This window comes from Nomascus leucogenys, chromosome 3, assembly GCF_006542625.1.
Source record: "Nomascus leucogenys isolate Asia chromosome 3, Asia_NLE_v1, whole genome shotgun sequence".
In the NCBI taxonomy this organism is placed as follows: domain Eukaryota; kingdom Metazoa; phylum Chordata; class Mammalia; order Primates; family Hylobatidae; genus Nomascus; species Nomascus leucogenys.
Window position 1 is genome coordinate 92,746,944 of NC_044383.1, and position 18,791 is coordinate 92,765,734.

Genomic DNA, 18,791 nt, shown 5'->3' on the forward strand with positions numbered 1-18,791 from the left:
AGTATCTTTTTTTTTGTTTGTTTTTTTTTTTGAGACAGAGTTTCACTCTTGTTGCCCAGGCTGGAGTGTAATGGTGCAATAGCTCACCGCAACCTCCACCTCCCAGGTTCAAGCATTTCTCCTGCCTCAGCCTCCCGAATAGCCCGGATTACAGGCATGCGCCACCACGCCCAGCTAATTTTGTATTTTTAGTAGAGATGGGGTTTTTCCATGTTGGTCAGGCTGGTCTCGAACTCCTGGCCCCAGGTGATCCGCCCAGCCTCGGCCTCCCAAAGTGCTGGGATTCGTGTAGTATCTGTTCTTATCAGTTCATTACCCTTCTTTAAAATGCAAAACATCAAATTTATTTTTCACTTAAAAAGGAAATCAATATTTTAAATACTCTAAACCAAGCCTAGTTAAGATGTGCTTCTGGCACAGTGGTCAACTAAATATGGCTATCAGTTTGAACAACGCCACTTAAGGTAATCATGTATATAAAGATGTTATAAATGTTTTGGTGTCAGAAATAAAATTGAATAATGTCAAGAGATGACTTTTCATAAGGGAGTTTTAAATATATCTGAAAATAGCCCATAACCAAATATATTCTTATTGTACCATATAAAAATCTATTGCTAAAAATATATGAATCTGTCCAGTCATTCATGCATCCAAACAGAAGGCAGAAATATTTTCAATAACGTATTCTAATAATACTCTAAACTTCACGTATTGTATGAGCTAGACTAATGACTTCTATCCTTGCAGGACTTTTTTTACAATTGTTTCAGGGCACTATACCTTTTTAAAGCTAGTATACACTTAATGCTTAATAATGCAGAAAAATTCACTCACCATTTCAGTGGTGTGCCTTCATATTCAAACCATATCTCACTAATGTCTTCTTGTCTCATAACCTTCTGAAAGTGCTTTTTCACTTTGTCAGTTACCAACGTCAAATAACTTACTCTTGGCAAAAGCAACTGAAATGAAAATTTGTAAAACCGTATTTATTTACTAGTTATTATTTTTAAAAAATACTACGTAGGTTTTTGAATTTTAAGGAAAAACAGCCGTGTTCTTTGCATTATTTTGAATATCCCACACAAAGTCTACTGCTTTTTATAGAAGATCAAAGGTTAAAGGTTAAGATGTTTTAATATTTCTTATGGGGCCATTACTTTAAGCACAGCTTACCACATAAACGCCCAGAATCATCAAAACAAATCGATCTACAATCTTCCTATAACACTAAATAAAAATGTAATTAGATGGCATACTATTTAGGATACTTATTGATTCTATAAAATTTAACTTAAAAATTAAAATGATTCATCTGAGTCAATTAAACTCTTCTAAGAAGATAATCAACTCGAGTTCTAAAGTATACTTTGACTTATCAATCAAATCTTCTCAACCAGTCCATCATGTTTTGAAGGCTGAGAGAGAATGCTGGGCTAGGTAAAGCCTCAACAAAAACAGTATGAAGAACCTGGTCAGTGTTTTTTCCCCAGAAAAGGTACCCAAAAATAAAACAGGAGAGTGTTTTGGAAAATCAATTATGATTTATATAAAGAACCGACAAGTAGATAAAAGAAGGAGGTTGGCAAAAATTTATGGTTTTCCTCCTTTGCAGTAGACACTCTAGCCATTTCTTGCTTTCCTAAGCGTCTGACTTCTTTTGCTGATAAAACTGCTTTGTCATTCTTTTGGCTGCTTTTATAACCGCACCATCTCTCATGCTTTTTATTCAAGGTGGTATCTTTTGACTAATAAATCAAGTAGAACTACTAAGCTGGCAAATATATACAAAAAGAGATATTCTGGTTGAAGGAACTTATATTTAATCATGGAAGTCCAAGATAATAGATACCAACTAGGTAGGAGAACGTGACATTGATCCTAGGGGCTACAGAATACAGGGGTATGGGAGGGAGATAGTTGGCATGCTCCAGTATGGAATACAAGGAACTAAATACTATGAACAAGCTGTTGAATAGTATTATGCATTCAACAGAATATAAGTTCTTCTTTTATAAAGAAATAACTGTGATTAGTGAAGAAAGAAAAAGGAATTCTTACTATTTAATATAAGAAAAAGCACTTTTTTCCCCTACAGGAAGTATTATCGCCCCTGTTTTACTTTTAAATAACTTGCCAATAACATGCTATTCTTAAATAAATGGCAGAGAGAAGATTCAGTGTACTCTTTCAGAAATGACAAATACAGATGTGACATTAAAGTCTCTTAAAAAAAGCAAAACAGCATGGCAAATTAGCTGTTTTCAAAAAATATGTAAGTATAATTAATCTATTAGTCTAATAAGGTCTCTACTAGTAAATCCTGAACTTTAATTCAAAAATGATTAATGGGCATTACATAGTAATCTATTCTGTAGAAAATAATACTAACTTATGGAGACAGCAGGAGGGAAGAAACACCACAGCTAATGGGTATGGATAGATCAGCTCCGGATTTTGGAGAGTGTTGTACTACATGCCTTGGCTTCAAAGTTGCTAAAGAATTCACAAATGATTTTTATGAAATAAAATATTTTTTACAATAAGGAAAAAAGAACATTAGACTATAACCTCAATTAAGACAGGAATTTTTGTCTATTGTGTTCAATGCTACATTTCCACTGCCCAAAATAGTGCCTGCTTTAAAGGAGGCACACAATAAATATTTGCTGAATGAGTCAGAGATGCCAAAGGTTAAGTGAGGCAGAGCCAACAACTGTAATTTTAAAAGAATACTCATTTTTAAGGCAGAATCCACACTGAAATGTAGCTGCAATTTTCTGTTCCGTTTGGCCTGTGGGAGTAATCTTTAACTAATACATCCATAGAAACACTAAGAAATCACTCTAAGATTTAAGAGTGACTATTCTATAGTACATATGGATACAATTTACATAGGAAATATTTAAACAAATAAAAATGAAAACAACAGTGAAAAGACATCATCTTCTTGCCTTTTACCTGCAGACTATATATACTACCCATTGTTTTTTTTAGGTGTATTTCATTGGTTTAAGTTCTTTTTTTTCAATGTGGTAAAATATACCTAGTATAAAATTTACCATTTAAACCATTTTTAAGTGTACAGTTTAGTAATACTAAATACATTCACTATCCATCTCCAGAACTTTTTCATCATGCTAAATGGAAACTGTACTTATTAAACAGTAGCTCCCCATTCCCTGCTTCCCCAGCTCCCAGTAACCACCATTTTACTTTCTATCTCTATGAATTTGACTATTCTAGGTACCTTATTTAAGTGGAACCATATAATATTTGTCCTTTAGTGTCTGGTTTATTTCACTTAACGTATGTCTTCAATGTTCTTTTAGTTCTTTTACTTTGAGTAAGATTAACCACATTTGGAAATACTGTCAGCTACAATGGAAACTATCATTCTCTTTTTCCTCATTTAGCCCTAGTATAAAGTATTCCATGACTCTGATAGAAGTGATTCATTTTTATCTATACAGCTTAAAAGAATACATATTTTATGCAATTATATAGAATACTTATGTTTCCAAAAAAGTTGCCCATAATTTTATTTCTTTATGCGAAGTCCAATTCTGTCCAACAATTTTCAATTTTAAAATTAGAGACCTTTCTAGGACAAAAACAGAAGTAAAACATACTAGAATTCTGTTCCACTCCAATGTGTAAAGCATCATACTAGGCAATGAGGATACAGCATTGAGAGAGACAGAAGAGTCCTTCCCCTTATACAGCATACAGGTTAGACAGCAAAAAAGATACAAAAAACCAAAATTACAAATGTGATTAATGCAAGGAGGAAGTAAAGAATGTTATAAGGGCAAGCAGCAAAGGAATTTAACCTGATCTAGAGTTTCAGGAGAGGCCTTGACACGAAGTGTATCTTAAGGCAAAGAGTCAACAGACAAATAGGAGTGAAATGATCATGGATGAGTGTGGAAGTCTGGGTGTGTGTAGGTGTGGCAGATACCTCTGCCTTTTCCAAACAGGGGACACTGCAAGACAAAAGGCATGGAATGAATACAGAGAAACAAAGATGGGCACATTTGAGTGAAGTCTAAGAAGCTGAATATGATAGGAAGGTAGAGAGTTAAGACAGAATAGTGCTGAGGAAGCCAGGGGCCAGATTATCAAGAACCTTGTAAACTAAATGAAAGATCCTAAAAATGATGAAAAGCCACAAAGGTTTTAAGCAAGCAAGTAACGAGATAAGATACGTGTTTTGAAAAGATCACTCCAATTGCAGACTAGAAAATGGGAAGAAGGGAAAACTAAAAGCAGGAAACGGGTTACTACTGTGCAATTTGATCTTTTTTTTGAGACGGAGTTTCACTCTTCTCACCCAGGCTGGAGTACAAAGGCAAGATCTCGGCTCACTGCAACATCTACCTCCCAGGTTTAAGTGATTCTCCTGCCTCAGTCTCCCAAGTAGCTGGGATTACAGGTGTCCACCACCATGCCCGGCTAATTTTTTGTATTTTTAGTAGAGATGGGGTTTCACCATGTTGGCCAGGCTGGTCTCAAACTCCTAACCTCAGGTGATCCACTGTGCCTGGCCTGATCAGTTTTTAAACAGTAGTCTGGTCTAGGCTGTAGCAGTGGGGGATGAAAGGGATCAGATAAGTCTGAGAGACCCTGAGGTCTCTGGAGTAAGTTACCGACTAAATATCTGGGATAAGAGAGAAGGAAGCACCAAACGATGAGTCCCAGGTTTCAAGTAAGAGTAGTTCTTCTTGCCAAAATAGGAAGGGAATAAAATAATGCAGATGACCGGATTATCTTGGGGGGGGGAAGCTAATGAGTCCAGTTTCTAACATATGTAGTTTGAGCTCCTATAAGACATCTAAGTGAGGATCTCCAGCAGACAAATATATAGGTTTGGAGCTCAGGAGAAAAATACTGGGAATTGTCAAGATATAAATGCTTGACAAAGACATAAAAATGGACAAGAACTCCAGGGGGTAAAAAGTGAAGTGAAAAAAAAAGAAAGCAGAGCCCTAAGAAACACCAATATTAAGGAATAAACAAAGGAGAAAGATCTGGCAAAAAAGGCCACACACATACATACACACACACACATAAAAACCAGAGAGGCAAAAGCAAAACCAAGGATACCGAGCACTGCAGGGCTAAACAGGACAGTGCCACAAGATGGGAGAAACAACCAACAACATCAAACACTGCTGAGATAAAGCAAATGAAAATTAATAGACTCTGAGCTTGGCTAAAAAGATATCATTAGTGACTTTGGCAAGAACAGTTTTCTTGGAATAGTATGAAAATGTGATTACAGAAAACTAACTGGTAGGAGGTGGAAGGCAGAGAATGACTATAAGCAACCTTTTTAAGAAGTCTAGCCATGGAGGAAAAGCCAAAGTTGAGAGATGGGGTCAACAGAGGGTTGTTGTTTCAGGATAGGAAGGATTTATGACAACACTAAAAACTGTGAAGGAGCCAGCAGATAAGAAGTTGAAAGTAAAATAGAGAAGGCAGAGGTGGAGGTGGGAGAAGATCAGATACCACCAGCTTCCTGAGAAGGCAGAAGATAGATGGAGGGCTGGGCCTTGCCTAGAAGGAAGAATACTTCTTCCATTATAACAAGAGGGAAAGAGAAGTAAATGTGTGTGATGCAGACAGGTTTTGCAGATTTGGTGGCAGAAAGTTAAGGGAGGTCCTATCACACCTATCATACCATTTCTATTTTCTTCATGAAGGAGGAAGTGAGGTCACCTGTTAAGAGTGAAGGACGAGGTCAGGGCTCAGAGACATAGTCATAGTGGAAAAGGGCAGACACCTGACTAAGGATACGTAAAAGGATCGCTGCCTAATGTTAAGGGTCCATGACATTGATGACCATGGGTCTAATCACGATTTCCTCTAGAAACAAGTCACAAAATAGCAATGCAAATAAGTATATGTGTTTTTATACTGGATAATCTAAATGAAAAGCAACAGTTTAAATGAACATAAACGAAAAAATACAAACTGAAAAGTTACCTAGTTTCTACAAATTTCCTTCCCAATATTCTCTGAAAAATAAAACATAATGCTCAGTGATAAACATATAGGATACAGGCGGAAAGATTATGCACAGAGGCAACAAATCAAAATGCAGAAAATATATGTAATATTAATACTAAAAATATGTTCCAGCTTGACAGCCAGGGACATATCTGAACTACAGCTATATTGGCACTAAAATCCTCATCTGTAATTCTAAGACTAGTCATCACTAATGTTTTATATATTTTCTTCCTTGTATTAACTTACACTGATGCATGTACGTATTTAAATAGCAAAATTTGGATTGTGCCATATGGTTTTAAATTCTAGTTTTTTGTTTTATGTTTATTATATGCCTGTCACCCAATAGTCTTCAAAAACACAAATCATGACTGTATAAGAGGTTTCTCTGGGTGAAGAATTAGGAAGAATTCAAGAAAAAAGCAATTACCTGTAAGACAAGACAATCCTCTTTCTCCTACAGTTACCGTCAACACTCTTGCCATTTTCAATTTGATTTGAAACACTAGAAAACAACTTACGCTCTAGTGCTCACAACAGTCTTTTCCAATTTAAACAGGTCTATAAAGAAAAAAGACTGTATTCTTTACATGAAATTTATTTAACTTTAGGAAGTATGTCAAACATTAGAGTTTGATTTAAAAGTAAACAGGCTGGGGAGAGTAGCTCACGCCTGTAATCCCGGCATTTTGGGAGGCCGAGGCGGGCAGATCACTTAAGGTCAGGAATTTGAGACCAGCCTGGCCAACATAGCAAAACCCTGTCTCTACTAAAAATATAAAAATTAACCGGGCATGATGGCACATGCCTGTAATCCCAGTTACTTGGGAAGCTGAGGCATGAGAATCATTCGAACCCAGGAGAGGGAGGTTGCAATAAGCCGAGATGGCGCTACTGCCCCCTCCAGCCTGGGCAACAGGGCGAGACTCTGTCTCAAAAATAAATAAATAAATAAATAAATAAATAAATAAATAAATAAATAAAAGTGAACAGATTTAAATTATTTTTCAGTTATTGTCAGTTTGGCCAAATATACTCTATTTATATACTCTTTGGTTTAGATACTATTACAAAGCCAATGAAGGTTAAAAGTTGTAATTAAAACAGCAAAAACTTGTTTGGAAAAAAAAAAATGGTATCCTAACCTATATTACAGAACAAGAACAGAAAAAATACCTCTAACAAATGAAATTCTTCTAAAAATAAAATTATGACCATACTTGGTTTTTAACTGTGGATGTTTTTCTAGACAGAAAACGGTTGAAATTTCCAAAGTTCAGATTATTCACGTATATATAAGCTTAAGTACCAGTAACAAGATTGCCAAACTTCTCTAAAACTATCATTTCTAGTAAGAAAACCCAAAAAGATGATTTCAAACAAAATCCCAACATGAGCCTGGGGAAACATTTATGCACCAAGTAGTACCACTTGAAGAACCTGTGCCAGATGCTGAGGATGCACAGAGGAAAACAAAAACAAAAACAAAACAACAGTCCTATACCCAAAAAGTGAACGAATGGGCTCCTTAATAAGTAGCTTCCTCCAGTAATCTGACTTTCTGTAGCTGCAGCACGCTGAGGAGCAGCACTGCCTCTCAGAGAGATGAGGGGGAAAGCAAATGGCAGACTTTATTAAAGTGAAACAGAAGAAGCATTTTCTCATCACAAATACATTTCTACTTTTCCACATCATCTCCAGATAAACACTAGAATGCATACCTGAGACACAAAAAGAAAAAACAGTAACGACAATTGAGAATATCTTTGCCTATTATGGGCTATTCAGTAAACAGGCAGGATGTCATCTCTGACACAGGCATAAACTGGGATTATACATGCACTTAGAAAAGGGAAACAAAGCGCACCAAAATCAGAAGACATTTGAAAAGTGTTTGTAAAATACATAATCCATTAACTCACACCTGCAAGTCTATGTGCAATTTATAATATATATTAAATATATATTACATATTAGCTCACATTTAGCATACAATAGCTCAGTGAACATATCGTGTGTGTGTATGTGTGCATGTTTATATGTTCTTTAAGCTATAAAACACTTTGTTAAACAGTTGCTTGGAATCTCCTAACTACAAAAGAATACAATCTGAACCTATTATTTTCAATATCTCTTCCTATGAAAAAAGCACATATCTTATTATTCCATTATCACACATTTATTATATATGAATATATGCATAAGAAAAAGAAAGTCAAGAAGGCACCATAGCTGATGATTCCATTAACATACCCACATACATGTAAGGAAAACAAAGTCCAGAAGGCATCATGACAACATGTTGACAGTGGTTTTGTCCTGAGTGGTAGCATTGGAGGTGATTATTTCCTTCTTTATGCTTATCTGTGTTAATTTTTTTTCCAAAATAAGCATGAATTAGCTGTATATAAAATGTTACATAATGGCCTCCAAGTTCTTAGAGCTTTTTTTTTTTACAAAAATGGACAAGGTTAAATTTCCCATTTGCCACAATCAATGTACTTACATAGTATGGTTCTGCTTCCCTTTCAGTTATCTCATCCTGATATAGCGTGAAACAAGTTGGAATTCGTCCAAACCACACATCTCGAAGCACATCTTTGTCATCTGTCATTCTTCCAGTAGTTAAAGCAGTACATACAGGCTAAATTCTTATTTCAACCAAAGCCAAACTGAAAATAAAATGAAGAGCATTAGTCAGATCCTTGCAACGATGAATGAACCTGCTAGAAAACAAAAGATTTTAAAAAAATCAATGCGATAAAGATTATCCACTTCAAAAAAAAAAAGATGTGATCACCAATCTTTAGTATAAATCCAAAGAAAAGAGTACAACAAATTCTAAATGTAAAATTATTATTTATGTAAAGGAATCAGAAAAGTAATTCAAAATTACATATGCCAGTAATATTCATTGCATATTTAAGTAATGAACCACAGTCAAAATGAAACTATATCTGCATCAGTCTTTCAAGCCCAGAAGAGTCTACTGCTTATCTAAAAAGAAGCTTCACCTATACCCTATGAATCCTGACAATACAACTCCAAATGATCATTCTCGCATTTACCCCTGCCCCATCCAATATATTCACCTTTTCCTACTCCAGATAGTTTTTCCTCTCTTCCTGCAAAACTACTCTCCCATCTTAGAAAATATCTCTTTCACATTGGGGAAAAAATCTTTCTATAAACCCATTCCCCATTCTAAATTTCATCCTCTCTACAATTTAATCCCACCAATACTTCCATTTTAATTACTGTACTTCTTTTTGTAAACCCTCTACCAAAAGTGGCCCCCTGAACACTTTTCTCTGTATCCTACTATTCCCCTACCTAGTATGCTCCTCTCTCAACCTATTCAGATCCCTACTCTGCAAACCATGCTCACAGTCCTCTGGCCCCAATGAAACAGTAAATGCTTCCACTTGGACCTCTCAGCATATTCTCTATACCACAAATATAGGACTAGATCTACAAAACAATATTCTAGGTATAGCATAAGGACATGGCTTTTGACCTCTGTAATATCCAAGTGTCTTCCAATGCTAATATTCTACAATTGAATAACACACCACAATACACGACATGAGTAAATGCTGAAATAAATACTGTTGATAATATACACTTAGAGTAACTCAACATGTGGTACCTGGATACTAAGATTCAATATACTTATCCAAATAATATTTCTCATCTTTGATAGGCAGCTAATTCATAATCTACCACAATGTATCCTATGAAAACATTTTAAATCTTACAAGTTTAGCCAAATATAAATTATTAACACTGAATTATTCAAGGAGCTTGTTTCCCTTTTTTTCTCTTCCACTGACCAATGACATTAAGACGGTCATAAATTAATTAAAAAAAGAAAAAGTTGGAGGTCAACTGGATGCAATGTCATCTACAGGTAAGTAAATTGCAAGAGGTGGAAAAAATATGTCCAACATAAAAGTACCAGGCAACAAGAATTTTGGTTATTAAACTGAGTCCAGTGCTCTTTCCAGCATACTACTAGTGTTTTAACTTTCATTAAAATATATCTATAAAACAACTACTTTAAGCAAATGATATACATGCAATGTAAACTTCATATCATTCCACACTGATAGGCTACAAATTCAAACAACTATTGAGTTTCTGCATTTAGCAAAAAATTTCCAAGTTTACAAATGACAAAAATTAACTCACTGAAAATAGGAAAGACCTCACTACGTCCTGATTACATTAATAGCTTGCTCTTTTTAAAGTGAATTCACTAGTGGCAAAAAATAATGAAATCTAGGTTATGACAAATAGTAAATCTAAAATTGAATCTGATATAAAGGTGGTATGCAGTTGTTTCTGCAGCCATGATACATCGTTAGTCAACAGCTGCAACTGAGATTCACCTTTTGATGATGAAGAGAAAAATAATTTGAGATGAAGAGTTCCTTTACTAAAAATATTTAATAAAAGTTAATTACAAGCTTAAAGTTGAAGTCACTATATTGTCACTATTGATATTATTTTTCTTCTCATAAGAAGCAGATAGAAAATATAATCCAAGACAATTGCTCTTCCCTCCTCTTCAAGCACTGTCCTCTCAAGGAGGAATAGTAATCTGATTGGTCAGATTCCAGGGCACCACTTGAGCCATGTTTATTAATAGGCAGGGATCATCATAAACCAAAATATCATGCAAGTGAGTGTGGCTCCCTTCTCTCCCCTCTAGGCTGCCAGACGAGAACCCTGACCATCCTGCTCTTTCTTTCCATAACATTCTCTTGTTTCTCTCTTCCACATGTCACGAACAGTAAAATGAATGACCGATGCTCTTTGTTTCTGAGTCCCTTCCCAAAAGAGATACAAATACAGACTTAGAAGGCAGAACACCTCAAGACTCCAACTACAGGCTTGAGTTTTAAAGTCTTATGTTCCAACAAAGTTTACCAAAGTTCTACAGTAGGATTTTAAGTACAAAAACCAGTGAAAGATAAATTGGTACTTTATTTCCCATATACCATTGTTGCTTACATGTATATTTTTTGCAAGACCTCAAGGGAAGAACTAACTCAGCCAAGGCAGCTAAAGGTATAATGTAGTAGAGCTGATACAAATTTTGCAAAACAAACAAACTCTGCAAAACAGATTTATGAAAACTGCAAACAAGGCTGCTTACTGCCTCAAAATACACAGACCCAAATTTATAGGATCTTAAAATGTTAATCTTTCAATATTAATGTTTACCTATAATAAATTATATAAGAAAGCATGTCTCCAGTGAATACACTTAACTTTAAAAATATGTAAGAAAAATTGGGGATACATGAATAAAACTAAAGGATGTTAAGTTTTCAATAATCCTTTTTTAAGGAGGCAATAAAACAAAATTTAACTCTTGAGAAGCATTATAGAGTAGAAGTTAGAAATGTAAAATGTGGAGCCAGACTGTCTGGAGCCAAAACCAGCTCCAACACTTACAGTGTGACCTCAAGTAAGTCATTTAACTTCTCTATTTCTGTTTTCTCACCTGTAAAATGGGAAAACAGCACTTACCACATTAGATACAGGAATTAAATGAATACATGTAAAGCACTTGAACAACGTCTATCATATAATACGTACTATAAAGGTTATCTACTATTATAATTTACAGAACAAGAACATGTCTCAAAAATGTTTAAAAGTCAACATTTAAAGACTTCAAAAACTAATAATAATCAAAAGCATTATATAACATAAGTAGTAATTATAGGTATAAAAAAGCTAAAAATTTTGCAGTAAACACTGCTAATAATATGCAATTTACAGTCAAATATTTAATCGTTTGATATGCCTAGCTGTGTTGGCAGGTGCTAGAACAACAACAATAATGGACTTTTAAAAACCTCAGTCATTAACAAAGTATAATCTCCAAATCTACTAAACATACCATGCACTTCCTGTCCTTTCTGTGCCTTTGCCCATGCTGGTGGTACCCTTCCCCTAAAGCAGCCTTCTTCACCTTGTCTTCCAACTTAAACATCCTTTAGGACTCAGCTCAAAATAACCTTTCTTCTACACATGATTCAGGCAGAACTCGCCTTCTTTTCTCTTGGCACCTCTACTTTTCCTCTACCCTTGTAAGTTTATATCAATAGTATTTATTTGTACGTCTCCTCCAGTACACTGTAGTAGATTCCGTTAGGGAGAAGGATCATATCTCATTCATCTTTTCACCTCTGATAACTTGGAATGGTATCTGGAATTCAGTAGGTGCTCAAAAAATGCTTACTGAATTTGAATTTGTTGGAAAGACAGTGTGTGAATATAAAATTATAGAACCAAACAGAATCCCAAAAAATGAGGTAAGCAGGTGAGATCAGATAATAAAAATTAGTTAACAGTAGATTATATACTACTTTAAATATCAAGTAACTCCAGAAACACTATACATTTTACGTTACCTCACATGTGATACACACAAGCCTATATGTTCCCGTTTTACAAATGACAAATTTGAGATGAAGATGTCAGACGATTTTTCTAAAATCTTGTGGCTAATAAATGGCGGAGCCAAAATTAGAAGCCACATCCTAACTCAGGTTTCTAATCTCATATTCTTTCCATCATACTATATTGATTGCCATCATCCCTCCCAACTCCAAAACATCCATATGTCCCTGGTATAATTAAATGATACTTTGTGAGAGCTTTCATGGGGCAGGGGAAAGGGGGGGGGTTGGAGATATTAATACATCCTATAGTGTTCGAAGAATTTTAAAAGATGTGGAACTTGAAGAATGGGTAAAATATGGACAGGCAAAAAGATGACAAATAGTCTAACAGGCCAAAATAGCATCAATAAAGGTATTAAGTGGGCAGGCGCAATATATGTGCCAACTTTTAAGGAAATTTTGGGTAAGGAAAGAGCTGATACCATAACATGTTTTAACATCACATGTGACCTTTAGGCAAGTCACTTTACTTCACTAAGCTTCAATTTCCTTACTTGTGAAGTGGAATTAATATTACCCAAGTCAAAAGGTTGTTCTGAAAAAAAAAAAAAAATCCATAAAGTGTTTGATACAATAATGGACACATGGTAAGTGCTAGGAAATGCAAGCCATTATTATCCCCCTAATGTCAAATCTGTAAATGTAAATAAAATGAGACTAGACCATGAAACATACCAAACGGAAGACTGGGGGGGAATCTCAATCTCATCCACCAGTCCTATAGTGCCTACAGGTTTTAGAATGGTAAAATAAAAACAATTATCTGGTAGCAGTGCACAAAAGGAGAGCCTTGAGTCAGAGAAGCTAGCCAGGAAATAATTTCAGCAACTAAGGCAAAAAGTAATGAGTGCCTGACCTAGAGAGATAGTCATGGACTGGTAAGAAACAGATGAATCTTTCCAAGGAAGAAAGAGAAGTTGGTGAAAAATGAGGGATAAAGAACAAGGGCAGGGAAGATTTAGATGCTGACAGCACGCAAAATACAATAAGATAGTTAAGGGGCTTTGAAATCAGACTGACATGAGTTTAAACCCTGATTTCCACCTATTAGTTACGTGTCTTGAACAACAAACCCATCCTCTTTGACTCTCATATTTGTGAAATGAAGATAATTATACTTTTCACAGGGCTGTTACGTGTTTAGTCCCTTTGGTAACCACTCAATAAACGATGTATGTTTTTCTTTTTTTTTTTTTTTTTTTTGAGACGGAGTCTCGCTCTGTCGCCCAGGCTGGAGTGCAGTGGCGCAATCTCGGCTCACTGCAAGCTCCGCCTCCCGGGTTCACGCCATTCTCCTGCCTCAGCCTCTCCGAGTAGCTGGGACTACAGGCGCCCACCACCACGCCCGGCTAATTTTTTGTATTTTTAGTAGAGACGGGGTTTCACCGTGGTCTCGATCTCCTGACCTCGTGATCCGCCCGCCTCGGCCTCCCAAAGTGTTGGGATTACAAGCGTGAGCCACCGCGCCCGGCAACGATGTATGTTTTTAGTACACAGTTTCCTCATATTTCCATGGCCCCTCTGTTTGAACGCTTTTTCCCTCCTCTTTTGGCCAACTCTTTTATCCTCTCTGGGTCAACTCTTTTTTTTTTTTTTTTTTTTTTTTTGAGACAGAGTTTTGCTCTGTCGCCCAGGCTGGAGTGCAGTGGTGCCATCTCAGCTCACTGCAAGCTCCGTCTCCCGGGTTCACGCCATTCTCCTGCCTCAGCCTCCTGAGTAGCTGGGACTACAGGTGCCTGACACCGCGCCAAGCTAATTTTTTGTATTTTTAGTAGAGATGGGGTTTCACCCTGTTAGCCAGGATGATCTCGATCTCCTGACCTCGCGACCCGCCTGCCTCGGCCTCCCAAAGTGCTGGGATTACAGGCGTGAGCTACCACGCCCGGCCAACTCTTAATCCTCTTAAGTGTCGGCTTAGTATCAGCTCCTTGGGAAGCTTTCCCCTATGCAGCCTCCAGTCTAATTACTTCTTTAATAGCATGCACTATCATGCAATGCAGTTATCTGTTTATCTTATCTTTCTCCTGCCCCTCCCCACATTGAACTGGGATTTCTTTGACAGCAAAATTTAGTCATAAGTACCTTCTTATCACCAATATTAGTACAGTTAGCACATAGTAGGCTTTGAAATTTTTGTTAAATAATGGGGAAAAATATATAAATATATGAATCTAGCTACTTAAGAAATTTTCTCCCTAAACTCCTTTCCAAATCAGTATAGTCACGCTTCAAATTCGGCATATTTTATTATTTTAGAAAGATTTTCCCTCTCCTACATACACTACACCATCATCACCATCCACCCAATTTCAAGGAAATGTCTTTGAAATAAAGAAATTCTAACCTGTGATGCAATCTACTAGAAGTAAAAGTTTCTTGAGGGCAGGGGCTATTCTTGACTGTCCTATTTTCTGCATCTAGTTCAGAGCCTGGGACAGAGTAGGTGCCCACCAACAACATCTGTTAACCAATCAGTCATTCAGAAAATGGCACGGTGTGACAACAATATAATGCATAATAGTTTCTTTCACACTACATACCAAGAAAAACGAACCTACTACCTGAAGTAATTTTCATTGACAAAACCCCCAACTATCTAGAAATATCAAATACTTACTAGACTAAGCATGTAAACATAAAACGATAATAATCTATGCTGGCTAGTCTTCCTTTAAATTCATAAACACTAGTTTCCTACTTTTCCCTAGTCCATTTATTCTCCCACTTTCCTACATCACTATTCCATAGCTTCTCCTCCCTCAAATGTTCACTTCTTCCTCCTCCTCTCTCTCTCTCAGCTAATGACCTTGCTTTCTATTTCCTTCTATCCAGTTACTGTGAATCAGTGATTCTCAAGAGGAATTTTACTCAACAGTCCCACCCTGGGAGGGAGGAAATTGTGTAAATCTCTCCAAACTCTAAATGTTGAAATGCCCCAGGACTCAGTCCTTGAACCACTCCCTTGAAGATCTCTCACATGGTTTTAAATACCACTTATACATTTACACTCTCACAGTTTTATCTTCTGTCCAGACTTCTCTTTTGTACTGGCTGGCTTCACATATACCACCACATACGACATTTCCATTTAGAAATTTAACACATGCAAAACGGAAAACCATTTCAGATCTTCCTTCCTTCTCTCTCCTATCATTATTTTATTTTATTTTATTTTATTTTATTTTGAAACGGGGTCTCGCTCTGTTGCCCAGGCTGGAGTGCAGTGGCGCGATCTCGGCTCACTGCAAGCTCTGCCTCCCGGGTTTATGCCATTCTCCTGCTTCAGCCTCCCCAGTGGCTGGGACTACAGGCACTTGCCACCAGGCCCGGGTTTTTTTTTTTTTTTTCTGTCTTTTTCGTAGAGACGGGGTTTCACGTGTTAGCCAGGATGGTCTCGGTCTCCTGACCTCGTGATCCGCCCGCCTCGGCCTCCCAACAGAAAGTTCTCCTATCATTATCACTCTGTGGTCTTTTCCGTTTCGCTAAGTGGAAAAGTCCTTTTTTCTTTTTTTAAGAGACAGGGTCTTGCTGTCACCCAGAACGGACTACAGTGAAGGTTCATGGGTCACTGTAACCTTGAGCTCAAGGGGGTCAAGTGATCCTCCCCTCCCATCTCAGCTTCCCAAGTAGCCAGGACTACAGGCTCATGCCACTATGCCCAGCTAATTTTTTATTTTTTTGTAGAGACGGGGTCTCATTATGTCGCCCAGGCTGGAGATTCTCTCAAAGATGGTATTACAAGTATGAGCCATCATGCCTGGCCTAGGTCTATTCTTTAGTTGCTCAGTCCATAACCCTTGGAGTCGTCCTTGACCCTTCTTCTACCTGACTGCTCTCAAAAGTCTAGAATCTGGTCATTTCGCACTACCTCCACTATTACTACCCTGATTCAAGTCACCTTGACCTTTAACCTGGATAAATAAATGCAGTCAATGGCATAATAACAACTCTTATTTCTGCACCTGCTGCATACAGTCAACACAGCAATCAGATCTTTTAAAACACAAGTTAGATCAACTCACTCCTTACTCAAAACCCAACTCATTCAAAGTACAAATTAAGGTTCTTATAAATTCCTACATGGTCCTAAATGACTTGGCCCCATTTCCACCTAAGTATCCACTACTTCTTTCCCTCTTGTTCATTATTTTCCAGTCAAACTAGCTAGCATGTGCCTGCCTCAGGGCTTCAGTGGTAGCTCTTTCCAAGTGGCACCCTTCTTTATCACCTGTAGGCCTCCACGTTAATATCATCTTTTCTATGGCCACCACTCCCATCTCTTGGCATTCCCTATACCCCTGCACTGCTTTGGTTTTTTTCTCTAGCACTTTCCGCCACTTGACATATACAGTTGGCCCTTCCCACCCATGGATTCTTTGTCCTTGTATTCAACCAATCATGGATGAAAAAATACTCAGGGAAGAAAAAAAAGTCAGTACTGAACATGTATAGACTCTTTTTTGTCATTATTCTCTAAACAATACACCATACCAACTATTTATATAGCATTTCAGTTGTATTGCGTATTATAAATAATGCAGAGTTGAACTAAAGATAGGAGGATGTGCATAGGTTATCTGCAAACACTACACCATTTTATATCAGGGACTTGAGCATTTGAGGACTTTGGTATCCACGGGAGGTCCTGGAAACAATCTCCCACAGATGCCGAAGGACAGGAAAGACTGTATCTTAATTTTTGTATCAATGTCTTCTCACCCCATCCCCAAAGTGGAACTTTACGATGGCAGCGATTTTTATTCTTTTGTTCACTGTTTTGTTTACTGTTTTGTCCAGTGCCTAACACATACGAGGTACTCAGTTTGGGGGAAATTAATGAAATAAACACACACTTGAGGTGTGTGCACTATTCTAAAAATCCATATCCATACAGTTCCATTCTGTACACTTTCCCCCAATTTTAAGTAGCATATCTTTGAAGATAAAAGCACAGGCTTAAATCTAGTGTAAAATACCTCCCAATTACTACCCTGAGCACAATATCCTTATTTTCAAATTCAAAATTCAACCAGAAACTCCCTCTACGGAAATCACAAATAGTTCAGTTCAGGGCCAAGTATCCAGTTTCAAGGTCTCAGAAATTTAACAAGCCAATTCTGGAAGGCTTTGGAAGTTCAGCTACTGTCTGATAAGTCTCCGGGTTCTGATTGCTCAAGACATGCTGTGCCTCCTCACACCTCAGAAAAATCTAGAACCAACAGTTTCCTAGGTTCCTCAAGTTCAGGATAATTTTAAAATAATCCAAAGTACAAATGAAGTATGTAAAAGTGTCTTGCCAACAGAAAATGTCTTTGGTAGCACTAAATATTATTATTGAGACAGGGAATATCGTAAATAGGTAAATTGTTTGGAGGACATACCCACGGAGTTTGGACAGACTCACACTGCACTGTGCAATAAAGGTTTAAATAACTGTGTTCCACGAAAAATGCAGGTCCTGAACTGAACTCTAGAGCCTGCGACTAGACTCTCGCTTTCCTACCTTAGTAAGCAACAGACATGTACCCCAAGGGGGACCCCGCAGGCCACACCCGCAAACCAGCCCCAGGGCTCCGGGGGCGGCGTCTCGCCAACTCCACCTCTGCCCAGAGGAACCACCTTCACCCGCCATCGCCGCCGGGCGGGCGCTCCTCCAGGCAACTACTCACCCCTCCCTCCTACCACACCTACCTGGCCCCTCCCCAGCCCTCCTCCTCTAGGAATTTCCTCACACAAGGTGGACACACACACGTACCCTACTCGAAGCGACGGCTCCTCCTTCCGGCTCCCCGCACTGGTGGGGACGCCCAGATTCCGCGCTCCGGTGGGGCGGCGGGGCAAGCTGCCCGCCTGACACAGTGTCCTGCCGGGACGCGGTAGCAGGACTCCAGAAAGCCCGCGCAGCCGCAAAAAGCACCGGCGCGGAGGTCGGCGCCGAACCCTGCTGCACTTCCGCCCTCTGGTATCCAGCGAACACAACCGGCAACGCTGCGGAGCCCTGGAAGCGCACCACAAGTCCAGTCACCCTCGGCGCCCGGAGATGACGTCACGAGACCCCACGTGGCCCGAACTCCGCCCTCCGTGTTCTGCCCAACCCCGCGAGGAGGCCCGAGTCGCTCTTGAGCATGCGCCAACTGGGCAGTACGCTTGAACTCGGGGCCAAACCTCTCCAAGTTCATAGCTTCTACCCACTTCTGAGAGTCTTGCGTCAAAGCGTAGTTATTGGGGCTTGGGGAGGTTAACGTAACAGTTCCACAAGAACAGTTTTTAAAATACTGAAACACTGCCTCCCCA

General features: G+C 38.1%; 1 protein-coding gene across 3 annotated transcripts in view; it reads right to left on the reverse strand.

Annotated features, from left to right (window-relative positions):
• Positions 1-18,547, reverse strand: part of ATG5 (autophagy related 5) — a 140,025-nt gene extending 121,478 nt beyond the window's left edge. For 2 of the 3 annotated variants that reach the window (XM_003278910.3, XM_030809519.1), the window contains exons 1-3: positions 18,253-18,547; positions 8,525-8,690; positions 838-965 (exon numbers count right to left, since the gene is read on the reverse strand). In XM_003278910.3, coding sequence (XP_003278958.1) covers positions 838-965; positions 8,525-8,632 — 236 coding nt within the window. In that variant the 5' untranslated portion in view covers positions 8,633-8,690; positions 18,253-18,547. The remainder of the gene's footprint in view (positions 1-837; positions 966-8,524; positions 8,691-18,252) is intronic. The other variant, XM_012506153.2, reaches the window with a different exon arrangement.
• Positions 18,548-18,791: the final 244 nt, after the last annotated feature.